This window comes from Myotis myotis, unplaced genomic scaffold (assembly GCF_014108235.1).
Source record: "Myotis myotis isolate mMyoMyo1 unplaced genomic scaffold, mMyoMyo1.p scaffold_m19_p_2, whole genome shotgun sequence".
Classification (NCBI taxonomy): Eukaryota; Metazoa; Chordata; class Mammalia; order Chiroptera; family Vespertilionidae; genus Myotis; species Myotis myotis.
This window is the reverse complement of record NW_023416324.1, coordinates 201052097-201079455: the sequence shown is the minus strand read 5'-3', so window position 1 is coordinate 201079455 and position 27359 is coordinate 201052097. Positions and strand designations below refer to the sequence as shown.

The window sequence follows — 27359 nt, the reverse complement described above, 5'->3', positions numbered from 1 at the left end:
TGAAAGGCACAACAAGGCCCCTCCCCACAGCTCTGCCTCTCCTGCGTGCAGCTGTTGTAGTCATGGGAGGCAGAGAGAGTGAGGAAAGTCTAGTCTCCTCCCATCCAGTCTTCACGAAAGGAAGACAGGCACGGTGGGAGCTTGGTGAGATGAGGCAGATCCCAGCAGCTGGTCTTCATTCTGCCCAGAAAGATGGGTGGCCAAGAAAAGAAAGGGGAGTGCTCAACATGGGCTGATCTAAGCCTAGGATGCAGCTGTCCATTCCCTCAGTCTGTAGGCAGCTGAAGAGGGGCCAATGCCCACTAATTTCTATTTTGCCTTTTAGTTTTGTCAACCAACTCTAGTTGTGAACTGCCTTAGTGAGATCTCTTGATTAATGGAAAAGGACTGTCTGGAAAAAGCTGAGGTTTAAAACGCTCTATAACCACCACTTTCATTCTCACCGTCCTTAAACAGTAACTTGTTCTCATCTTCATGTACTGATGCAAACATAGGTGTATTTTGTCCATTTAAGAGATTTAGACGACACGAACGCTCATTCTTCAGAAACAAGAATTTTTTATTTGGTTCAAAGGAGCACAGGGACATGTGAAGACTAGTTAGTTACAACTCTCTCTTGAGAAGAAGAAGCCACAAGCATTGAAGAAACCAGGGGATAAGACAGAAGAGCCCCAATTTACTCTCCCAGCCAAAGCCTTAACAATGAACAGTGACCATCCATGCCCTCCAGTCGTTTTTTCACACTAACTCATAACTTTCTTTCCTCGCTGAAATGTTAGTGTACTGTGCTTACCTCCACACCAATGTGACCACTCACCTGGTCCCAACTGTAAAACCCCTTCATTTGCTGATAGAGGCAAATCAGAGCTAGAAGAAAACCTTAGACAAACGATGCAGCTATCTGCCTCCAGTTTTATTCCCAAACCCCAAACAACCCTTTGTTTTGTGGTCAAGGGAGGGACCAAATTGATTCCAGAGCCCTCAGTGAGCTACTTGTGGTTATATAGGCAACAAGTGAAGACATATGATTTATAATGTATATACCACTATTTTTGTTCTAGATTGAGTATATCATTTATACAGTTATTAACAAAGTTATTACAAAATCTGCTGAATTTTAAACTAAAAATAATTGTAAGGCACATGTCTTGCACAATTGAACTTAGACAATTCTTGCCTCTAAGTAAAATATTTGTGTGGATTTATACCACAGTTAATGAAATAACTTCTTATTTCTGAAGAGATCTCCGACACATTGTCTGATCCAAAGCAGAGAAACTGAAAGATGAACCATTTCTAGAAAGGAAACTTTTTCCTATGGTAATATACTTATGCTTGTGAGTTCAGTTGACCACAGTGATAAATTTCTTTAATTAAAACAGCATGTATTGAAAAATGAGACACCATAAAAATAAATATTAGAACAGTCCATTTTTATCAAACACTTACGTAAAGGTAAAATATATTTGCACACCTTAAATTTCAATACAATTTACATTACAGTAACCAGATTACAACTTATGAAAGGTAAAAGGAACAAAAATAACTGCTTCTGACACACATACTGCCGATGTGTTGACAGCAAGTTTATCCGCATGGCCCATTCCACTTACTTGAAGTTTGGGTGCATCATTTCGCAAAATAAGCATGTCTCACTCCATTATTAGCACAGCGTATTTTGTAAATGAAATAAACATAGAAAACTCATTTTAATATTTGCCTCAAGAGGGAGCTTACAGTTCATCTTGCAGATCCTCTGAGATTTCAAGCCATTCCAAGCTAAGGTTCTGATACCATTCCTTATACAAACCTCTGTTTTCTTTTCTGGAGCCAGTCAATGAGTTTTTACACTTCCATGCCACTTTCTTTTCTCGTGCTTTTTGAAATCCACAGTGTGGACTGGTTTGGGCTAGTTTTTGTCCTTCCTTTACTGAAAAACATAAGAAGAAATAAGTTCAATTTAGGAGATTCCTTATAAAACTGGGCATGTCTTGGTCCAAGTGGAGGTATGCATCTCAGAGCTTTATTGTAAAAGTGTCCTTCTAGAGATTGAAAATAGTGGCAGAGTAAGTGGATGCTGCACGGACATGCTCCCAGGAACAAACTGGTATTACAACTAAAATACAGAAAACTTCCTGAATAATCAACAGAAAACTCGCAGGAGATAACCCAGACACCTGAGGACCAAAAGTGGAGAATGCATAGAGACTGGTAGGAGGAACAGAGGCATGAAAGGGCTGGCCAGGTGCCCACAGACAGCAACTGAAGTCAAAGAGCATTTTCTCAGCTATGGGGTGGGGGGTGGGGTGGGGCGGGAGGGTGGAGGTGGTGGAGGGGAGTAGTGCCACTGAGAACTCTGGGATCTAATCCCCAAGCTGGGCCCTACAGCAGAGAGCACCAAAACTGAGGAGGGTACCCACATAATATCTGGCTGTGAAAAGCAGTGGGACCCTGTCTGCCAGAGAGTAACAGTTGAAAATTCAGGCACCCTCTTAAAGGGCCAACATACAAAATTCCCTGTGGAGCCACCCACCTTGTGCTCTGGCAGAAGGAGGGTGAAGTGGACTGGAGCTGTGAGAGCAGAAGCCAAGACTGGAGATTTGGAGGATAGAGCCCAGAAGGCAGACACCCCAAGTTTCCTGGGCTGAGTTATTCCCTCACACAGCAGAGTACATCTTTCCCACATAAACATTTGCCTTGCTTGTGGGGGAAGACAGTCAACACACCCTATTGGAAAACACCTTGCCCTGAGGCCACTAAGAGATTAAAAGTAACAATTAGCCTCCAGGCATAAGCAATTGCCCCATCCTGTTGAAAAAAAAACTCTGCCAAACCTAAAGACAATTGCCTGGGGGGTAGGGGGTGCAACTGAAGTTGGAATACTATTAGTTTGTAGGCAGAGGTGGTCTCTGGAAGCTTTGAGTCTTTGCCTGATCTAATTAGTCAGAAACAGCCTTTAACACTTTCCTGCACTCACGACTGAGAGGTGTAGAGGATCACAAACCCAAACAGAAAGCCAAAATGAGAAGACAAAGAAACAACCCCCAAATGAAAGAACTAGAGAATTCTCCAGAAGAGCTAAATGAAGCAGAGATAAGAAATTTATCTGCAACAGAGTTCAGAGTAATGATGATAAAAATGCTCAACAGCGTGAAAAAAGATATAGTAACTATGAAAAAAGAACAGTCTGAGTTAAAGAATGAAATAACACAAATAAAGAACACATTGGTAGGAATACACAGCAGATTAGGGGAAGCTAAGAATTGAATCAGTGAATTAGATGACAGAGTTGAAAATATCAGTCAATCAGAAAACCAAAAAGAAAAAATAATTAAAAGTGTCCTTTTTCTCTCACCAGCCTACTTTTTCATTCTTACAAAAAATCCTAGATTATTACAGCCTGTGAAGATTGCAAACAGTTCATATGAAATTATGAAAAAAAATAAAATAAAATAGATGGTTCTCTGTTGGATTCATCATACTTTAGAATTCATACACACACACACACACACACACACACACACACAAGTATGTCTGACACAATGCCAACATTTTCATTGTAATCACCATTAAATCTTCATTTTCTTTGGAATATGATTTTTGAAATGTTGTTTTTTGAATATTCCTCCATTAGCATATTCTGTATTGAATGCCAAATCATCAAAATAGTGCTTTTCTCCTAAGTATAAGAACCTTTCTATTCTCCTCTTCCCATCAGTTTTTTGGTCCTACAATTAAGACACCTAATCCCTGGAAGTTTAATTATTGTTTCAGTCTCTGAAAACAATGTAGATTCAGGTGTTGATAATTTATGGGTATCTGAGTTTCCCTAGATCTGAGATTGATCTTCACTCTCATCAGATGTAGAGTTCTGGCCCACATTTCCTTGTGCCCCAGGCTGTGCTATCTTCAACTCTCCATAAAATGTCCATTTCTTAGGCTCCTGCAAAGAGCCTGTTCCTAAGCACACCCACCATCCTATTCCAGACTACTGATCAAGCTCTAGATTCCTTTTGATCTAGTTTCCTGAGAATGAGCCCTCACCTGCACAACTAACCACTTCCTGTTTCTGTGTACCTTGCTCTCTACTTCCTTCCTCCCACAGACCCTCCCAACAGCACCCTCTCCAATCGCCACAGGTCTGCCTTCTACCCATCCTTTCACTCTCTCTACCTGACCTTGCAGAACTCCTTAAAGGGAAAAAAAAGAAATTCTTCCTAAACAAGCCTGAGCAATATATTTTTATAATATTAGTAAAATGACTTCAACTTAACTGTGAATTTGTTACTAATAAAATAGTATGTTCCATATATATGTTTTGGAGACTTGCATCTAAATAAGTAAGAGCAACACATCTTTATGTTGACATCTTCTATGAAGTCATCTAGAAAGGAAAATAAATCAAGCAAAGTTGATGAAAAACATGAAATATTTTTTTAATGGTGAAAAAGGTGATGTGATTATTACTGTAGTTTTTAAAAATATATTTTATTGATTTTTTGCAGAGAGGAAAGGAGAGGGATAGAGTTAAAAACATCAATGAGAGAGAAACATTGATCAGCTGCTTCCTGCACACGTCCTACTGGGGATGTGCCCACAATCAACCTACATGCCCTTGACCAGAATCGAACCTGGGACCTTTCAGTCCGCAGGCTGATTCTCTATCCAATGAGCCAAACCAGTTAGGGCTATTACTATAGTTTTTGTATAACATTCGTATTGTATTTAGGAGTTACTACTAGTTAAGGAAACAAGAGTTATTATTTTGAACATGACATGGAATGATAGAAACCATCATGTGTACCAGGTTGGAATTTAAATTTTCTGCAAGGCACTCAGATGATAATGGAGTTGAGTCCTTGATGAAGTTTCTCCTTGCTTTCCTGGAAGAAAGGAAAAGGGGAGCATCTAAGAACAAATGAATTAACCACTACAGCTAATTCTGGCACCTAGAGGTACTCTATTTTGGTTTATTTTTTTCACTCTGAGAATTTCAAACAATGAAAACTCCACAGATCTTCAAGATGGGAAAACCTGGAAGACTTCTGAATGAATAGAATCTCTACAGTAACACGCACTATTTGGAAGAAGGCAAACAAACTTCAGAGAAAACTCAGTTACTGGAACTTTAGAAATATTTATCTTAGAAGTGAGAAGATCTACATAATATTTTTCAAAAATTTTTTTTCAAGCTGACTTGTTATTTACGGCTCTTACTTAACAGTTTGGCTGGGTTATGAGGGATTTATATCCAATCCTCCCTCTACATCACTGCTTTCCATAATGATAAATCATCTTTCCACAGTCTTAGCAATTAAGGGAAGAAGCTAGATATGACTACTGTCTTTATTTTGTACAAGATACTGAAAAACAATTTAAGACCAGAAATTGAACCGTGATCTCCTGGTTCATAGATCGATGCTCAACTACTGAGCCATACTGGCCTGGCTATTTATTATTATTATTCAAAATATCTTACTTAAAAAGCCAGTAAATCATAGGTTGGATCCTTTTTTAAATTTATGTGAACGTTAGAGTTTACATCTATTTAACGTTTCTCTGGGACTTTTTTAACTTAGTAGATTCTTTAGGGTTTATTTCAGGAAAAGAAGAAGAAAAATTAACATCAAAAGAAAAAAATGATGGGCGAATTCTGATCAATTTCTATTAGAAACACTCTGATATAGATGTCTAGTCCAGCAATTTTCAACCTTTTTCATTTCATGGCACATACAAACTAATTACTAATAGCCGGTAGCACACCAAAAATTATTTTTTTCCAATCTGACAAAAAAAAATATTTCAAATTTTTATTCATTCACACCAGACAGCTGTTGTTATGTTGACCATTGTCTTTTTTTTTTTTTTTTTTTTTTTTTTTTTTTTTTTTACAATCTCAGGAAAAAGAAGTCAGTGCCCCTGACTAAATAGTGTGGTAATGCGTATTTTAAAAATTCTTGCAGCACACTGGTTGAAAATCGCTGGTCTAGTCCATTCTAACAAACATATTCTTATTTAAATCCAACATCTTTTCCTTTTTTCCTTCCATACATATTTATATTTCCTACATTAATTATTTTAATTGAATTGACAAATTGATACACATGGAAAAATTTTATCTCTAACTCAAGGATATGGATAAACAGATATAAAAGAATGCTCCTAAGCCCGGCCAGCATGGCTTAGTGGTTGAGCTTCGACCTATGAACCAGGAAGTCACAGTTCGATTCCTGGTCAGGCCACATGCCCAGGCTGTGGGCTCGATCCCCAGTGTGGGGAATGCAGGAGGCAGCCGATCAATGATTCTCTCTCATTATTGATGTTTCTATCTCCTTTCCTCTCTGAAATAAAAAATATATATATTTTTAAAAAGAATGCGCCTAAGAATCTGGCTATTAAAATGTGTCATTTTATTTCAAGCTGCCAACCAAAAAGTGACCTATTTTTACCAGTGTGCTTTATTTCCTATACTTAAAAGATCCTTTTGAAATAAAATAGGTTATGACTTGAAATTTTGAAAAAATACTACAAAGTACACCTACCCAAAAATCAAGTTTTTCATTCAACTTGAGGTCAAGATTGAAAGGTTTAGCATTAATGCTTATACTTAATAAACAAGTGACAGTATAGTTGCATATGTTGCAAGCTTACAAGCATTCAGATCCAGCACATACATTAGCTATGAGCCCCAAGGCAGAGCATGTAACCCACCTAAGCCACCATCTTCTCAACTGAAAAATAGAAACTGAAGGGTACCTACTTCATATGGCTTGTGAGGATGGAATGAGATGATACATGAATCCTATGAAAAGGTATATCTTACCAGATTTTATATACTGCATTGGTACTGACAGATACAAAAATCAGAACTTTCTTAAGGCAAATCAAAAATATAAGTTTAGGCTAATTTAAAACTTTTCGAGGTATCTTTACATATATGAATTATTTACCTTTTATGCAGCATCTGGAAACAGCAGGTTCCAAAAGCAACCAGTATCAATAAGAGCAGTGGTATTGTTGGTATGACAACATAAATGAGATTGGGAATTATGCCTACAAATGTAAAACAGCCAGTGTAAAAAGACAGCTGAAGCAGAATTCTAACACCAAAGTTATATAAAAAGTTTGCCCAGAATTTAAGGTAAAATAAAACTATTATCAATAAATAGATTCTCAACAAGGTTTTTCCCTAAGTGCTAAATAGCTGAATGACATAATATATTCATGTTTGTTAAAACTCAAAAACAAAATCATACTGCATGCTCCTATTCAGTGTCCATATTTCCAAAAGTATTATTAAATCTGCTATTCAGATAGGGCTAGTTTTCATAATGTATTCATGATCTTTGCTATCTCACTTCACTAATCCTTCTTAGTTCTTATTTAGAGATCCAAGCACTGATTATTAAAGAATAACAATCGTTATTAAAATAACTGTTCATTTATTGGATACATAATTATCTTAACCAATAAGCTCAGTGCCAGGATGATATGCAAGACTCCTTGGCATTACACCAAAATGTGTAAATATTAACTGATGATATAGTCATAACCCAGCAACACAAAACTTCAGAGGCATGAAGATTTGCTCTTAATTAAATTCTAAAAATGAATCATTTTTAATCCTGTTCCATCACACTTGATCGTGTTGGGTATTCTCAGTAAAATAAAAAATTGAAGTTCCAGATAGCATGAGTTTATTGAACATTTCACCAATGTCATAGGGGGAAATATCCCTAATGTAATTATTTACTGATTATCTTTAATTAGGTTTAGACGTTCTGAATGGTTTAAAATCAGGCATCTGAAAAATGAAGTGCACTAAGCTTTCACATCATATCCATACAGGAAAAGCAAATTGAAAACTATGCATTTATTTTCTAGCCAATCGAAAGCAGACATTGTTAATCTAAATAATTCTGGCCAAAGTAGACCAACCTAAGCAAACTATCCATTTAACTACATATCACTTCCTTTGTTAACATGAGACAGTATATTAGCTGAGGTCCAAGGATGGGGCATTTTGAAGATAATATATTTTCATCAATTCCTTAGCCTCCAACAGGTAACAGGTGACTTCAAGAATTTTAAAAATTCACAAAATATTTTTTCCCTTTTCCAAATACCATCATGATCCCTCATCTGTGTTAGTAAAGAAAAAGAGACAGTATTCCCCCACTCTTTCATGGATTTTGGATGACCTGTGGAAAGATTTTGAGACTTTGGGTCTTTGGCTCAATCTTCAAAAAGCAGCTAGGATAAGTCACCATTCCTGTCCAGTTGGCATAGGGCCAGGCTAAAACGATTTCTAACTAACATGCCATCTGCACTGGGATTTCATTGTTTCTTTTGCAGACAGTGGTATGTTGGAGGCAGCTGGGTTGTGAGATCATTGCTTGCATTCTTCCCACCTTGCTGTTCAGTGATGTTGCTTTGGTAGCTTGAAAACAGCCAGGGAGTATTTACATCAGAAAATCCCAAAGTCTACAAATCAGTGGTTTTGTTTTGTTTTTCTTTTAATATTTATTGTTGAAAATATTACATAAGCCCCCTTGATTCCCCCATTGACCTCTTCTAGCCCAGCCCCAGGCTTTCATCACCCTACTGTGTGTGTCCATGGGTTATGCATACATGCACACAAGTTCTTTGGTTGATCTCTTTTTATTTTATACCCACCTCACCCTGGCCAATCCTTAAACATTTACCAGCACAACACTATTGGCAGGCCACTGCATGTGCAAATTACATCATAATTCCTATACATTTTTGGGGAAGTTCCTTGTAGGTTCAGATTGTAATGGGGGTTTCTTAGTTTGGTGCTAGCTACATAATCAATCAGAAGAAAACAAAATAGGTTCTTGTATGCAAAAACTAGCTTAGCACCAGTTGTTCTAACCTAGTTCAAAAGTAAATGTCCATAGGCCCATATTTAGTGCACCATTTCACCAAGCAACAAGAAAAGTTGGGGCCAACTAGAAGCAGAGTTTAAACAAACAGTTTCTGTTCTCCATAGAGGATTTAAAGACACAAGAACGAATTACCTGCTTCAGTAACAACCAAATTTTGATGGGTGTCTTCTGGTTGGTTTGTAAAGTAAGTCTTCTCTCCAGGAGTTGTTGGCTTGATCTCTTTAGATAATAAGTACAGACATCAAATGATCATATGTAGTGATCAACATGAGAAATACAAATAGATGAAAATAAAAGTTTATTATAAAACCATATAAACATCAGTTTTGACTTCTGAACAACTTACAGCTAAGAATTATATTTTGAGTTCCAAATTTACTTGAAATTATCTAACTAGAAAGTCAACATTTAATTATCTTTAAATCAAGCATCCACTTGGTGAATCCTTGCAACCATAACCACATTAGCAATCAACAGCATGTCTACAGACAGTAATATCAAAGCAGGCACGAAGCCAGGCAAAGATAACCAAGAAGCAGTCACCATGAGACTGTGAGCTACTAACTGCAATTCAACAGCAAGCAAAGATGATCTTGGTACTAATATAAATGTAATATTTAGGTTCCTCCTCACAATAATAGTCAGCAGGAGATTACATATGGATTGCATTTGGAATTGATGATTCAAATAATGTTCTAAGCACATTTCTATCCTATACAAATAATGCCATTCTTAGATATTATTTCTAATAGTGTCTACCTCTTTTTAAAATATGATAATAAACTAAGGTTTGTGAATTATTTCTTTCCCTGGTTCTATGAGATGAGATCTCCTCAATTCCATGCCCTTAAAAGATATTGAAAATCTTACCAGGACCTGGTACTGCTCTATCACCTAATTTTTTCTAGGTCTTATTTGTTAAATTAATAGTTCAGTGACTATATTAAATTATTAAGAAAATTCCCTGTAAATTTATTTTTATTTGTTCCAAAAATATAATTTCCTATTTATTTTTGTCAAGTGATGGAAAGAAAAGCTCATATGCAGTATCTTATATTCATTTCAGAATAGTAAATCATTTCAATGTAATAATTACTGCTCTTATTGACCACATATTCTCTATTCATTGGGAGTTTAATCATATACCATCCTGTAATAATATTTACTATCCTTATGTACATATTTCACCCTGATCCTTTAATAGGCTCCACTAGGTTTCAGATACAGTCCTACCCTACACTCATTCTTCTGCAGAATTCAGTTAGGCACTCTATGCCTATCTCAACTGGTATTTGTGGAACAAATAATACAGATATTATGTAATTGCTTTACACAGAACTCATCTTAACACAGAAAATTATTTATTAAATAATTTTAATAAATTTTAATTTAATGCAGTTTCTGATTAAATAATGACATTTTAGAAACATAATTCCATACATGTTATTTTTAATGTCTAAGAACAAGTGTATATAGTGCAATTTAGTAAATGCAAAAATTAGATTCAGATATATCTCCATACAAATGCATTTGGGTAACATTGGTAGACCTATAGAATAGATATGCAGCTCTTTGGACAATAACAAAAATGATGGTGAAGAGAATAGGCAAACTCGGAAGTAAATTATTCACTTTAAATATGATTAGTCATGCTTAGATGGTATGTTGGAGCAGAAAGAGAAGACTAAGTCCAAATTAAACAGTAGTTCTGGTATAGTTAGAGAAATAATTATAGTTCAAAATAATTTGTGTTATAATTTGTAAATTTTAAGTAGGCCCACTGCTTAATCCTCCAAGTCCCTCAGAAAGCTAACCGTAAGTTCACAAAGTATAAATATTTGAAGATTTAGGTAGAATATAGGAGAGAAAGGAAAAAATAATTTTATGTCTACAATGCTCTTCCATGAGTAATATAAACCTAGATTATCTAATACAAAACAAGTCAAGAAGATTCTGAGATTATAGTGTTCTGAATAATGTAACTATGAAGGCCAAAATAAACAAGTAAAATAAAATAAACAAATACACTTAGGTCAAATTTTTCATCTAAAAGCTCAGAGAAGCCCTGACCGGTTTGGCTCAGTGGATAGAGTATTGGCCTGTGGACTGAGGGGTCCCAGATTTGACTCTGGTCAAGGGCATGTACGTTGATTGCGGGCACATCCCCAGTGGGAGGTGTGCAGGGGGCAGCTGATCAATGTTTCTCTCTCATTGATGTTCCTAACTCTCTATCCCTCTCCCTTCCTCTCTGTAAAAAATCAATAAAAATACATTTAAAAAAATAAAAGCTCAGAGAAGAAGACAATATTGTACTAAGAAGATTCTATAATATAATCTGTTTAAGAGTTGAGTACATACAGTTGCAAATAGAAACTACCAGAGAATTTCAACTTTATATTTTTAAGAAAAAAAAAAGAAGATAAAAACCATAAAAGTGTAACAGATTTAGCTTTGTAAAGGCTTCTGAAAGGGTAATGATGAATTTAGCAACCTAGGGGCTGCTAAAGAATAAACTCACCAGGGAAAGAAAGCTGGCTAATACACTCAAGAGCAGGATAAACATGACAGAGGAGTAAATCTAATTCAACTAATCCCTTGTGCTTCATGGTCTTATGAGAAAAAGGAATCATGTAATTTCAAGAGAATAATGGAAATAGCAGCACTTGATTATGATTGCCTCCCATGAGTACATGAGGTCAAGTAGACAGAAGAGTTAAAATGTATTTCCAAACACTGAGGAGACAAATAGCACCAAAAGAAATCCCAAAGCCTAAGTATCTAATTTGACTTCCTTAAATTATTTTTAAAAACGAGTTTATACAGTTTTGATTAATCTCTCTTTTGGTCAAATATCAATTCAGCTGAGCTGTCTTATTCAAAGTAATTCACATTACTATTTCCATAGGAAACTACATTGCGGTAGCTTAGGTCAATGTAATCTTCTCATTAGCTGCATAGGGCAACGAATTAGAGACTTGAAGCAAAAGCTGATTAAGGAGGCATATTTCAAAGAATGAGGATCACAGCAAGAACATGGCACACGTCCCTACTTTTTTTCATGATTGTTGGTTCAATGAGCTATGACCAGTTTGATATTCACTGAAGAGTATGTGCCAAGAATCGTGCCATGAAATCATAAGGTAATGTTCCTTTGATCCCTTAAATTCCCCAGATGATCACCCAAAGAACTGTTGCTCAGATGTGTAAATCTATAGGTGCTTTGGTGACATACCTCCTTCATACACACCATACTAAATATTTAAAACTAGAGGCCCAGTGCATGAATTTGTGCACGGATGGGGTCCCTTGGCCTGCCTGGCGATCAGAACCCATCTAGGCTGCGGGAGGTTGGCCAGCAGGGGGGAGGGGCCGTGGGAGGTTAGCTGGCCAGAGGGAGGGGTTGCAGGAGGTTGGCTGGCCGCGGAGGTTGGCTATAGGAGTGCACTAACCACCAGGAGGCAGCTCTTGCATTGAGTATCTGCCCCCTGATGGTCAGTGCATGTCATAGTGACCGGGCGTTCGGTCGTTCAGTAATTTCATCACTTAGGCTTTTATATAGAGAGATATTTTAAAATAGATGTTTACTTTTCATTAAATCAATTTACAAAAACACAATTTTACTTTAATACTGTAAATGATTATTTCTTCTTAAAGACACCTTCCCAGATGTTCCTAGGTACTCCCTAGTTCTATTTCTAGTGACTGTAGTTTCTATTTCTGGTGACGCTAGTTTCTATAGTTTCTAGGTACTCTGGTCCTAACTCTGTGGCAGCTTGTCCTGTGGCCCACAGTGTGCTTCAGTATACTGCATGGCAGGGCAAGCTGCAGAGTACAGTGATGTTTCACAGCAGAAAAACAAAAAGAGCCAAAGGTAGCACAGCTTACAGATAAGACAATACAAGCAGATATGCACATCATCTGTTAATGTCAGTTTACAATACATCCTACCTGGTTCATACTTGCAGATGTAATTGTGCTTCATGTTGCACCTGTCATCATTCCACTGGTAAAGGTAGGGGCCTCCAAGGCCAGGATTGGCCGTAGGTTGATGATACATCACAACGCACTTTTCACTTCCACAGGAAGGTTCATCCGCATACCAGTTTCTGGAAATAAAGGGTGCAGCAAAAGTAGGATTACAATTGTTCGTGCAGAAAAATAATGCAGTAATTAATAAATAACAATGCATTAATTAATAAATAATAATAACACAATGATTGATAATAATACAATGACTAATAAAACAACACAATGATTAATAAATAGTAACACCAGAACTGTGTTCCACATACTGAAAACCTCCTCTTGTCCTACTCTGTATAGAGCAACAGGAACACTTCTAAGTGATGTCACCTGTTCTATTCTGACATCCTACCTACAGGGAAGAGAAATCTCCCTCAGGAGCCGACTCACCGGTACTGGGAGCTGCTGCCATCGGACCAGCGGTAGAGGTCTGGGCAGGCGCCAGACGCTTGCCCCTCTCCACTCCTCCAGAGGCCTATCCAGAAATCGCCATCAGAAATCCCCGTGCCTGGTTTTGTCAGGTTTTGCAACATGCTTTCTATCAACTTCTGTTCTGCTGCGTTCTCCAGGCTGAGCAGGGCTCCCCCCTCACTCTCACAAGCCAGGCGCGCCTCCTGGAAGCTCACTCGGCTGGACAGTTCCTGGAAATAGGCCAGTTTGTAGCAGGGGTGCTGGTAGTCAGCAAAACACACCTTTTGGCCTAAAAAGCAAACAAACAAACGACGAACATCAGATGACTTAAACACACAGGCAACAAAACAAAAAGTTTGATTTAAAAAACACTCTCAAAATTGAATTTCACATACACCTACATATTAAGCAGAATGAATTTTCCTGAAGTCATAACTGAATAGGCATGATCATATCGGGTCATAATGAAGCCATAGTGTATGGGACTTAGCTAACTCTACCAGCAATGGAATATTTTATTTACACCCTCCCCTGTTTTACCCCCAAGCATGTAAGCCACAATGATACAAACTCTCTCCAATGGTCCAGCTGTTTTGTTTCTCATTATCTTCTTTGGTTCACCTCTCAACTCTGGTTGTCAACTTCACAAACTGCCAGGAGCCCCTCTCTGTCCCTGTTCCTTCTCTCCAACCTGCTGCCCGTGACCTACTTAGTCTTTGTCTGATTTCAGCTGAGGTTTAGCCTTGGCAAATAGACTATCATACTATTTTATGTAAAATTAAGTGAAATGACTTTATGCTAAGAAATTAAGCACAACGTTTTACTGCTTTCTTGTGGTTCATCTGCATGAACATTATTTCTCTTGAGATTGAAGGCTTTTTTCACTGTGTATTTAATTTTGTAGCTGAGCCAGAAACGTTGCCAGTTATGGTGGCTGGAGGTGTTATTGTACTTAAACACTGGGAACAAAATGAAGCATCCCAGATTTACACTTTTAATTACAGTGCATCACACCGAGCCAGTGCTGGTACACAGCCCTTCTCCCCGAGTAAGCAGCTGATCACCTCTGATGGCACGCAGAGGCAGGAGGGAGCGGAAATCAGCGCAAGGCCATTCACCTCACAACAGTGTTTGAGTGACAGGCATCCGGTAACTTGACACAAGCAGAGAACAGCCAGTTAATAAAATGGCAGCCAGTTGTCCTCTGTCTCATTAACCCTGATCTGGACCCAGGAGCAACACATTGAATCATATGAACAAATTAGCAGACTGCCCCAACTAATTGTTAATGAAAAATAACAGGCAGGTATGAATGCCCTCGGGAAACTGGAATTAAAGAGACTTCAAATGGACAAATCCGTCAGAAACATTCCTTGAGAGATGATTATGGAAGTCCCAATGATTGATTCTAGCATAATTGTTATTTAAAAAAAATTTTCTCCTAGTCTATTATTAAGTTTTGAGATGACTTCATTATTAAAAAGTGTTTCTGGTAATATTTTAACAATGCCATTAAACCTCGTGATTTTATGCCTATATTTTTACTTCTGGTAATATGCCAACAAATGCCATGAAGCCTAGTGATTTTCATGTCTATATTTTTAAATCAAGCTCTGGTTCCATTTTCATCTTCTGCATCCTTTACATACTTCTAAGTTTCAAAATATCTCTCAACTGCATTCCCTTGAGGTTTCAATTTGTTTAGTTTTTCATTCTGAGAAATCTCAGTCTTGGATTTGATTCCAGTACTTTTAAAATATTAACCTTGTCCAACAAGATTGTTTTGCAAGATGTCAAAACGCCAAATTAAAAAAAAAAATTGATTAGCCAGAAGTTTTAATAAGTAAACGTTATTTATATAACAAATATATACACATTCAGAGGATTCATATGTATGATTTGTATGCCAAAAGTCTCTGCTCATTATCTTCCTTATATTAAAAATATATGCAGCACATATTTATTATTTATGGTGAGGGTACAAAAATGATGAGACTAAACTTATTTATAAAATGAAGATAGTGCTTCTAATTAAATGCATGACAGCTTTTGGTGTCATGAGAAAATTCCTAATGCCACTGTTAGCTATTAGCCAAGTATAAATGTCAGTCTGTAGAGAAATAATAATAATAAGAGAAAATCCATAGGCAGGGGTTATATTTAAAATAATTAACAACTAATACTGCCTGGGCCCTGGATGATAGCCAATCTGATGCTCGCTGTGGCTGTGGCTGTGGCTGTGGCTGTGGCTGTGGCTGTAGCTGTGGCTTTGGCTGTGGCTGTGGCTGTGGCTGTGGCTGATGGAGTGGTCCAGGAGTCCTGGGCCAGGGGGTGGAGACTGTGTGGCTACATTGCAGGGGATCTCTCTGAGAATTGGGACAGTGGCCAATTACCAACTACAGATAGACATTGACTCCAAAGTGTATTGATTGAATATCAACTGTGTCCACAGACTTTGAACTGAAAAGTCACTAGCAGTTCAGATCTAGCATGGCAGTTTCCAGGAAATTATGGAAACATTGCAGTTTTTTAATGCTATACATAGATCATAGTCAGTTAAAGCTGACGCTGTGAATTTCTTTACATCCAATTGTACTTCACTACTGATTTCCACCTTCTCAGGCAAACTTAGTCCATGTTGCAGCAAAAGAAGTAGCGATTGAACTGCTCGCTGTCATTTCAGCTGACCATTGCGCTGTAATCGCAGTGGAACTCCAACAGCTGGGAAACAGATGTTGCCCTGATTCCCAGAAAAGTCCCATTAATACGGATCTGCTGGAAGCAACTTTTCCCACTTCTGTAAAGGCTAATATTCCTAGAGAACCATTATGGTTCCCTCCCTTTTCATTCTGTGAGATCACAGAGAGAATTTCCTCTTCTCGTACTTCTAAATGTTATATTCAGATAAAATCTTCCACCCATCACTTTGAAATACAGGAGTTCTAATCTTCCATCTATTCCATCTACTTCATCTAACCTTCTATCGACTAGTCTACCACCCATAACATATTCAGGTAAATATTCCGATAACAGTGTAACACCTTTTGCTACATGAAGGCTAACTTGATACTATCTAACAATAATTTACTAAATGTTACGTAGCATCTGTAGTGAGAAATATCCTTTGCTTGTTGGCTTATTTACAAGAGGGAGAAAAGACCTTCTACCTAGGAGTCTATACCTATTGGTTTCACATACACACACACATCTACATATGTACCCAGAAACTTCTATTTAGAGATCATTCTCAGTATTGCCTATTAAAATAAATATTCCTATCAATATCAGAGCCAAGACTATGCTACTACTTCCATGAATATATGACTTTGTCTTTTTTTCTTAGTCATTAAAATTCCTTTAGAGCTAAATATTGGCAGAGTTTTCAATACTTCTGGCAATAATGTAAAAGTGGGGCCAAACTCATAAATGCATTGCACTTTACTTTTTTCTTCCTGAATAGAAAGGGATCTTGGTGTTATTTTGCTTATATGTATTAACGTTCTGACAGGTGAGTCGTCAGTGTGCTAGGAAAGTAATAACATTTTCCTTAGACCTCATACTATAATCATATATTATTGATATTAACTCAACATTGAATTTATATCCCATTATTCAGTAAAATGTACAAGACATTTTATGAATTCCTATTGTTCAGTTATGGCCTACCTTAGGCGGCCCAGAAAAAGTTGTACAAAAGAGGATTTACATGATAAACCCAAACCAGAGACTGACTGGATTTCAAACATTTTATCAGAATCGCACAAAAGAATTTGTTTTTCGTAATTCTTCCTTACTCCCCTTAAAATCACATTAAGTATGTTGATACTACAATATACAGTGTCACATGACCTCTGATGGCAATGCTGACACTTTCAAACTAGAAAGAAAGGGAAAGCTATGGATTCCATGTTCTGCTTTCAGGGTTCAATATTACACCAACTTCTTAAGAATTTTCCTTATAAAAATGTTTTGTAATAATAAACTTCATTTTTGCAGCAGAGATTGCATGATGCAATGAGCTTCATAATGCACTACGAAGATGTGCTGGAATCCATTTCCTACATTGGTAAACAAAACAAAACAGCAGTCTTGGGTCATTTGTCGAATGGTGGTGCAGCTGCAAGCCCTACCTCTCCAGCTAGGAAATACCACATGCTTCCTGACAAGGAAATGAGATTCCTTTTTTAATTAAAAAATTCTAATATTTAAAGTCAAGATCTAAATAACAAATGGTAAACCATTTGTGTGACTTAAGATTTCAAGCATTCAATCAATCAGAACTGGCTTGGAATCCCAGAGTTCTACTTGAACTTTGGGGACATTGAGGACATTAATGTTTTCTTTCCTAAAAAGTGGGAGTGGCCCTGGCTGGTTTGGCTCAGTGGATAGAGCATCGGCCTGCATACTGAAGGGTCCTGGGTTCGATTCCAGCCAAGGGCACATGCCTGGGTTTCGTGCTCGATCCCCAGCAGAGGGCATCTGATCAATGATACTCTCTCATCCTTGATCTTTCTATCTCTCTCTCCCTCTCCCTTCCTCTCTGAAATCAATAAAAAAATATATATTTTAAAAAAAAGTGAGAGTGGTTATGACTTTTAAAGAAATAAGAATCATAATAGTAGCCTGACATTTATCAAGAGCTTAATATGCAGGGCCTCAAAGTTAGCACAATCCATGCCTTTGGGTAAATTAGGAAAATATCTCTCCTGGTGATATAGGCTGTTCAGCTAGAAAAAAATAATAATAATGTGTTTTCTCGTAGGTGGCCTCAGCTCCAGGCACAGGGCTGGCCACACGGGGTCCGTCTCACAGCTCCTTGAAAGTCAAGCAATTTTCCCAAATTCACACAGCTCACAAGTGGTGAACTCAGGGTTGCAAACCAGGGAGCCAGGCTCCACAGTTCATACATTTACCCCAGAGGTGTCTCAAATAGAACTTTTTTCCTAAGGTGAAAGATTTCATAGATAAAGGGATTGATGAATATATTCATTATTTGTGTTTCCCATGTTATAATTATTAGTATTGATCCATATTGATTACTGGATATATGCAAGGGGTTGTGCCTTGAGAGTTTGTTTCTAAGCAGATTGTGGGTTTTCTCTTACTGAACATTTAGCCACACGATTAATATTGGAACATCGATCTAGTATTTTCAGACCATGTATGTCTTTAATGATTGTTTTATTGCGCCTCCTTTTCCCCCCAAATAAAACAAACAAGACCCAAGCTGATCCCGCCCCCCCCCCCCCCAATTACAAGGAGGATAACTAGAATCAAGTTGTCAGGCCATGTTATATCATCCCTAATGTGTGAAAGAAACAGTCTCTCCTGGCAGTGTATGCATCCAGCCACCTAGCACAGAGCACCGTTACAAAAAGTAAAAATGGTTAGTGAGGACATCAGCCGGATTTCCGCTTGTACCCCTTTATTAAACAACAGTGCCTCTTTTCTTGTGTTAATGGAATAGATATTGCCATCTCCAGGAAAAAGTGTTCTAAAAACAAAGCCATAAAATGCTGAAAAACAGCAGTTAGGGATTAATGGCTATGATGAATGTGCAGTTTATTAAATGACTAGCAATAAGATTAATTTGTTCCTTTCTTGCCCAAGAGATGCTTAAAGTAATTGCATCTTTGAAAACTGCACCGTCATCACTTTATGCTTTTGATGATGTCATGGAATACTACCAGAGGCTGGGATAACAGTTCTTTGTATCTCCTTTGCTATTATGTTAATCTGTTGGCTACTGATCATCAGCATGATTTTGCAGTATTTTGTGGCTTCTGTGTGATAAAAAGAGAGGTCTCTAAACCATCCAATCTTCTAAATAAAACATTTGCCAATTTTAATAAGTTCCAACTAATACATATTAAAATATCCTGCAGAAATTTGGAGGTACCATGAAACATACTCAATGCCATTTTGCAGCACAAACAGGTTGGGGATCACTGCTGTGTGCACTAAAAAAAAAAAAAAAAAAAAAAGAACGAAAGAAAGAAAGAAAGAAAAAAAAGAGGGAGAGAGTAAAAGAAAAAAAAGAAATGTTACTTCAAAACACTTCATATGTTTAAAAATACCCACATGCTCTTCAATACATCTTCCCATCTTTGAAACCAGAATTTTGAACTCTTCTTTTTCATATGTATCTCTATCTCCATAAGTAAACTCCTCTTACCTTTGTCCTAAGGATCCCATTACCTACCAGTCACTTGACAAAATTAAATGGCTGCAGCCCCTGGAGGTACTCTCTACACATCTGTGTTTAGCAACAAACCGGGACAGGTCTAAGACCCTAAAAGTAGTTCCCAACTTAGAGCCATACATTCACTACGTACTATCTGATTGTTATCCTCATGATTGGATATTTGTATTGCATATCCATGCATCAAAATAAGCATGGCCTCTGACCTGTAAAAATACTTTTCTACTACTGCTAGATGCTATCTATGAACTCTTTTTTTTTTTAAATTCTTTTCTGCTTTACTTCTTTCTAGTTAACTTTTTAAAAATATATTTTATTGATTTTTTACAGAGAGGAAGGGAGAGGGATAGAGAGTTAGAAACATCAATGAGAGAGAAACATCGATCAGCTGCCTCCTGCACACTCCCCACTGGGGATGTGCCCGCAACCAAGGTACATGCCCTTGACCGGAATCGAACCCGGGACCCTTGAGTCCTCAGGCCGATGCTCTATCCACTGAGCCAAACCGGTTAGGGCCGTCTATGAACTCTTACAGGGAAGATTATGATGATGAAGTTGTTTGAAATGCTTTTTAAAAATATTTTCATTTCCTTTATGAATAATGCTCTCAACTGTTAAAAGGATGATGTATTTTAAAGTACTGGAAAATATCCTATAATGGAATATTTTAAAGTGCTAAAATGAGAATGTCTATGCAGGATTATTTTATGAGTTTCTGTCATTTTTCTGGGGTGATTATGGTGGTATACTACATGGACATTATAAATAGCTGTATTGATATTTAATAAATAGAAAATGTATTTAATATATTGTAAGTATATTCCTACTGATGGTCCCAAGGAACTTGCTGCAGTCAACAGACACTTGAGGATTTGGGTAGATGGTCCCTAGTGGCATTAAAAAGTTGATGCACCGCTCAAAACTCAACGCTGACCAGGCAGACATTAGACCTACTACTTCCAAAATGTCCAGATTTAAACTGTTCTGTCCTCATGCCATTTTGTCTGAAATATATATTTTTTAAAATATTGTCTTCAAAGATTAAAATCGCAAATCAATTTGTAATGCTTAAATGTCAATGTGAACTTGCACGGCCAAAGACAATTCAATTACTCATAAGAAAAACTTAATTGTTTTAATACCAAGCAAACATCATCATTTATACTAAATCAAATAGATCATGTTCAGTTAATTAGAAATTTTCCAGATGTCACCTGCAAGATGCCTATAAATAACAGAAAAACACAGCACAGGTTTACAACAATTTATAAAATAACAATGCAGAATAAATTTTCACTAAAAATTTTCAAGTTCTAATTTTAATCATATATCTTTTTCCCTCCCAAACAAGAATACACCAAAAATACATTATTTAATTCAAAGAAGTAGTGTGTCTATGTGTTTACAAAACACCTTATGCTCAATGCCTGGTTTTGGCTGTTCATTCACTTGCAAGCATAATTCTGATAAACAGGAAGGCAGTTAGATATGTGTAATTCAGATGAGTCCAAATAGTAAACTTTTTCCTCAAAGTTAAATTAGGGGGGAATGAGCCAATGGAATGGCTTCTATAACATCCTTTTGGATACTGTAGCGTTTTCCTTTTAAAAATGTTGAGTCAGGTTCTCTTCAAAAAAAAAAAAGAAAAAAGAAAAAGAAAAAGCAAAGAAAAGCAAGCAGCTATAGCATTTCCAAATGACACTTCACAATGTATTTAATTCCAGTGTCTCCAGGTGCCAAAAAGGTAGTCGAGAGTGAAAGACAACCAGACACTCAAGAATTGTATCCTGAAGATGTAGGACATCACATATCGCTGAGGGGAAGATCAGTAACAATTAAGCTTAAGAAGCCAATTTCTAAAGGTCTGGCTTCGCTGCTGATGAAGTTGCCGTCGTCTGTCATCTCTCTCTACCTCCATGGCACCTGTTCTAAGATGCACATACTGTAAAAAGGAATCTGTGCTTTTCACATGAAAAAAAGCCTCCCGGCACTTAAAACACATGCCCACACACAGTCAACAAACATTCGTTGCAACCCTTTCATTAGCATCGCAGGAGACTTCAGTAAAAGGAGTGTCTGTGCTCCATTTTCAGGATGGCCCTGGTCACGCTTCTGAGAAGCTTCCTGTGGTTTTTTTCTGTGTTTTTCTTAAGAGACCTTCCCCAAAAGTAAGAGAGTGAATCAAATGTAAACGGCTCAACAATAGGCGCGTGAAAGTCCAAGGGAAAGAGAAATCAGAGCGAGCGCTGGGAGGCTGGCCAGTGCTGATGCATTGCCCTTGCACCGACTCCGCCGACATAATTGGGCACCTACTGGGAGCATGAACCTGCAGCCAGTCGTCGCCATGCATATACCTCAGCCCAACTCGACAGGTCCCCAACTTGGGACGAGGTGCGCGAAGGCAGGGCAGCAACGCACCATGACCACCCCCTTCCTCCCCACCCCACCCCCGTTCTTTGTCAGCCTCCTGAGAACAAAGGCTGCGTGCCCAGGGGTCCCCGAGGGACTCACGGCGCGCAGATCTGTCCCAGATCCTCCCAGAGGACGCGGGGTGGGGACTGCAGCGGAGCCAGGCCCGCCGGGGGAGGCACCCCCGCAGCGGCTCTTGGTCCCCGGGCTCCGCGGGACCCCACCCCTGCCGCAGGGGCGCAGCCCTGCCCTGCCACCAACTCTCTTTCAAAGAAAGTGGAAATAAACGACTCCTGGGGAAAGCCACGCTGCTCGCCATGAAGCCCGGCTCCTTTTGCAGCCATGAACCCAGCACTTGCGACATTTTTAAACTTTTTGCGTGTATGTTGAGGGGCAGGGGAGAGCGCACAGCACAACCCAGCTTCCCACGCCTCCTCCCGGCCCCCAACCCCGCACAGCTCTCCACCCCCCTGGAGACCGTCCACCCTGGGACGGGCAGGCTGCCCCGCACCACCCTCTCCTGCGAGCCCCCGGGTCCCACATCCCTGTTGGTCCGGTGGCCCCAGACTCACCGCTGACCACCCGGCGACAGAAGGCTCCGTGGCCGCAGAGCAGAGCGGCGCCCAGCAGCAGCGAGACCACGCGGCTCATCGCGGCCCGGCGGCGGCGGCAGCAGGTGTTGCACTGAGCGAAGGGGGCCTCAGCCCCGTCTCTAACCCCTGAGCCTCCCGACCTCCCCCCGCGGGCGCTACTCCCTCTGTCCGAGCCCAGCCGCCCGGTCCCCTGCACGCATCGCCGTGGGGCGGACCTGGCGCCGGGCGCGCGGGTATCGCGCGCGTGTGCTGGGCTGGAGCGCACGACTCCGGGGGTGCGCCTTGAAGGAGAGGGGCCAGAAGTTGGGGGGTTGGGTGTCGGTCCCAGGGTACGCGGCAGGAGCCCGGGTGAGAGCCCACCGGCCCGCTGCGATGGGCTCCCAGGCCTCGGGGCGAGTGAAGGGCTGCGTCCGTGCGCCCAGGTCGCGGGTCTCAGGGCAGCAGCCGCGCTGCGCTGGAGGCGCTTCTTATATACCCACACCCTGAGCTTCAGGCTCGTCGCTAGTAACGGTTTTTAACTACTTCGTCTCTCCCACGGTGCGGTGCGGAGCCTCCCGGCCCCTCCCCTGAAAACCGGAGCCACTTTGAAAACAGTCCACTCAGCAGCCACACCTCCTCCACCCCGCTCTCCCCTGTCTCTTCTTGCCATTCGCTAACGGACTCCAGAGTCATTTGTGTAAAATGTGACAGCTTCGCTATTACACTCTGGCAAAAAAAGTTGGACCCATTTGGTGTTCTCAAAGATTAATGTCCACGGGGATGCCAAGTTGTGGGGCCTTTCCTCTTTTTGTGCTAAATTGCTTGATCATATGTATTGCTGGATGCAGGGCACGAGCCACTATTTAAGATGGATTGGCGGAGACGGAGCCAAAACCTGCTTAGGGAATTATATAATGTGGCAGGTTTCCCCCCAACCTAGGTTCTGCAGCTAGATGACTTCCAAGCAGGCTGGTTGACTAAATTGCCACAGGAGTTAAGTTGAAAAAAACATTGGAAGCACAGTTTTCCCAATCGGTTTCCATCGCAGTCTTTGCAGCTACAGAGAAAACATCAAGGCAAAATAAATATTCTGAATACTTGGGAATTTCGTGGATATACATGTCTGTATTTGTTTGCAGTCATCTCTCAGTGAGCCTATGGTTTGCATTAGAAGCAAGACTCCTTCTAAAACCTGCAGGGGCTTTTTCCTATAACCTTAAGGAGTCTTTATTAAAACAGTCCATCCAAGGATGGTAGGGTTTCCTGGAGCATTGGAAAGCACGCTCATGAGTTTCCCCTATGGTCTGTGGGAAGAACCTTGAGGATGCTCTCATAAAGAGCTCCAGCAGCCTTGGTATGTTGCCATTATGTTGCTTTAAGCGCCCCAACGTTTATTAAAGTCCTTTTTAAAGGGTTTCTAAAGGGTTTTTTAAAGGGTTGTAAACTTTCCTGTAACACCTCCCTGTCTTTATTGTTTCATAAGCCACAAGCCCACTGTCAACATCTGTTGGGCTGTTTTCTTGAAAAAGGTTGGTCCTGCTACAGCAAGGACAAGTCTTATAGAATAAGAAAGTATAGTTAACAGTGGTTCTCAACCTTCCGAATGCCGCGACCCTTTAATACAGTTTCTCATGTTGTGGTGACCCCCAATTTCATATTTACAAATTGAACATGATTAAAGCATAGTGATTAATCACAAAAACAATATGTAATTATATATGTGTTTTCCGATGGTCTTCGGCGACCCCTGTGAAAGGGTCGTTTGACCCCCAAAGGGGTCGCGACCCACAGGTTGAGAACCGCTGGTTTAGTACTTGGAAAGGACTTAAATATTATTAAACACACCCTGCTCAAGAGAGTAGAATTCCAAAATAATTATAATGGTGTCTACCACTTAAATTTTTCCTTGCATAACCATAAAAATACAAATTTAATATCAGGTTGAGGGCAATCGATAAATCTTGTAGAGGGGATGGATTTTTGAATTTCACCGCTAGCTAGATGTCCAAAAGAAAGAAGCACTGCTGGGATTTTTGAATGGAAAATGGGTAACTGATAAATGCTCGAGGCAATGGAGGATTGTTCAGCCCTGTGAACCCTTTCCAAGAGTGTCACTGGTGTGGAGGTCCGAGAGCCACTCCAGGGGCTCGCAGTCCAATGTGGAGAAAGACACATAATAATGACTGTGTATATGAATGCTACAGCAAAAGGGTGAACGGAGTGTCATGGTTAGGACAGAGGAATGAGGAAATTTTGCAGGAATTTTCTAACAGCATCTAGGTTCTAGGATGACGATCCTCATTGGTTGATGGCCTGAGTTACTTCTCCAAATGCTTGCACAACTAGGATTCTGAATGGGAGCTTCATTCTCCTTTCATGACATACTACGCCTGGATATTGGGGGAGCCCAGAGCTATCATGGGAAGGAATATCAGTGGATTACAACATAAGCACCAGGTACAATTCCCTACATATCAACAGACCCCTGAAGGTTTCTGACATCTGAAAAGCCAACAAGTCCTTGAAGCCATTATTGACCATGGGGAGCAACATGGTTTTTGTCTTCCAGAAAATCCAAATGATAACAACTGTATATTCAATAGGGTTGTACACATGTTCTAAAATATAGTTTCTTTAGGTTAGGATTTTATCAATTCAGAAAGGTCGTACTGGTCTACCAGGGCTGCTCAGCAGTTATTCAGACAGCTGTTGGACTTACCAGGAAGACAAATTATTAAAGGCCCTTTTAGCTGATAAGACTCACTCTTTTGCTTTGTTTCTGCATCACTAGAAAACACCTGGATGGATCATCACTGAATTCAGAGAGCACATGTTGGGTAGTCTTAAATAAAGAATAAGAGTGGTATTAGATATTCCTTTTGGAGAGCATGCTGGGGGTATCTCTCAAAAAATTCTTTCATATAGTGTAGTAGGAGATATACAACAACATTTTCAACAAATTATATTTAAAATATAAAGTAATTGGGCATTGGGGGTAAAACAACCAACGTTCATTAATTTTTTTAACAAACGACTTTTATTTCTTCCCCTATGGATAATGTATAAGGTGACACCAGAGACAAATGACTTTCTCATAGCAAACATATTTCAGTTCCACAATTAATGGAATAAAATGAGAAGTTTAAGAACTTTTTCAGATCAGTCAGGAGATAAGGATCCCCCCAAGGGCAACCTTAGGGTTTGGTGAGGAAAGTTTGCCCATGCAAAGGGCTGGGTATTCAGAGGCTTTGAAACCAAGGGTGACCAGGCCACGTGACTGCTGACTGGCATTCAGGAGAGAGGTCCATCACAAGAGTCTGTGCCCAGCTAAAAAAATTCAAATCAGGACTTCACACTGATTCGGATAAGGAACTCCACATTGATTCAACAACTTAAAAACATCTCCTCAAGCCCCCGAATAGGAAGGTGGTCTCGATAAGAGTGACCCCAAGTCCTGGGTGGCGACAGTCAGTGGTTGAGTGTCAGCCTATGAATCAGGAGGTCATGGTTTGATTCCCAGTCAGGGCACAGGCCCAGGTTGTGGGCTCAATCTCTTGTGTGGGGTGTGCAGGAGGCAGTTGATCAATGATTCTCATCATTGATGTTTTTGTCTCTCTTTCCCTCTCCCTTCCTCTCTGAAGTCAATTTTAAAAAGTTTTGTTTTGTTTTTTAGGAAAGAGCGGTCCCAAGAAAATCTCTGGCCTGAATCAAGTGCTGAGTCTCCAGAGGGTCTGAATCATCAATTAAGCATATTTGGAATCCAAAGTTTGGAAAAGTGACATCAGGGACCTTAATAGTATACTATGGAATCTGCATTCCCCAAATATACAAATTACTCCTTCAGTCTCCCCATTCCCTTTCAAATACTTGCAATTCCCAGTGAGTATCTGTTTCATGTGTCCACTAATAAGTCTCAAGGACAGACAGTCTAAATTCCAGGAATTGATTTGCAATCAGTGGCTTCTCACTTGGACAACTCCGGACAGAACCTGGCTGGAGAACCTGGAGAACCTAGCAAGAGAACATGGACACAGAACCTGTCTGGAGATCCTAAGCAGAACCTCTCTGGAGATCCAGACCAGAACTTGGCTGGAAATCCTGGCTGGAGATCCTAGTTAGGCTGCTGATCAACTGAACACTGTCTCCGTGTCCTTCCTTCTTCGCCGACTCCGTCTACGCCTTTGGGAACCCCTGGACCCGCTGGGGTTGAACCCTGGCAGTGAGTCTGGACTGTTATGACAAAGTACGATAAACTGGGTGCCTTAGTAACAACAGAAATTTATTTCTCACAGTTGTGGAAGCTGGAAATCTGAGATCAGCTCAGTTCTGATGAAGGCACTCTTCTGGGCTGCAGATTTCTGACTTCTGGTTATATTCTCACATAATGGAAAGAGGGCAAGTGAGCCCTCTGGGATCCCTTTCATGAGGGCAAAAGTCCCACTCATGGGGGCTCTAATCCCATGACCTAATTACCTCTCCAAGGCCCCACCTCCTAATACCATCACATTCGGGATAGGATTTCAACATATGAATTTGAGAGGATACAAACATGAAGTCCACGGCAATGGCCTAAAAGAGATTTGTTACGATGTTTGAAATTATTACATTAATTATTATATTAATACTAGAGGCCTGGTGCATGAATTCATGCGCCAGTGGGGTCCTTTGGCCTGGCCTGTGGGATCAGGCTGAAACTGGCTCTCGGACATCCCCCGAGAGATCCTGGATTGCAAGAGGGTGCAGGCCAGGCTGAGGGACCCCACCGGTGCATGATTGGGGTCAGGAAGAGACGCGAGAGGTTGGCCAGCCCGGGAGGGACCATGGGAGAGCTCC

At 39.8% G+C, this 27359-nt stretch overlaps 1 protein-coding gene across 3 annotated transcripts; it reads right to left on the bottom strand.

Moving 5' to 3' along the window:
• Positions 1–572: 572 nt before the first annotated feature.
• Positions 573–23039, bottom strand: CHODL (chondrolectin). Of its 3 annotated transcripts, XM_036347088.1 has the most exons (7): positions 22527–23039; positions 13323–13632; positions 12858–13015; positions 9042–9128; positions 6951–7053; positions 4805–4883; positions 573–1930 (listed from the first exon to the last, which is right to left on the bottom strand). In XM_036347088.1, the coding sequence occupies exons 1-7, from the start codon at positions 22603–22605 to the stop codon at positions 1928–1930; spliced, it is 819 nt and encodes a 272-aa protein (XP_036202981.1). In that variant the 5' UTR covers positions 22606–23039; the 3' UTR covers positions 573–1927. The 3 variants fall into 3 exon arrangements, with proteins under 3 accessions (XP_036202981.1, XP_036202980.1, XP_036202983.1); XM_036347087.1 differs by lacking the exon at positions 4805–4883; XM_036347090.1 differs by lacking the exons at positions 4805–4883; positions 6951–7053.
• Positions 23040–27359: the final 4320 nt, after the last annotated feature.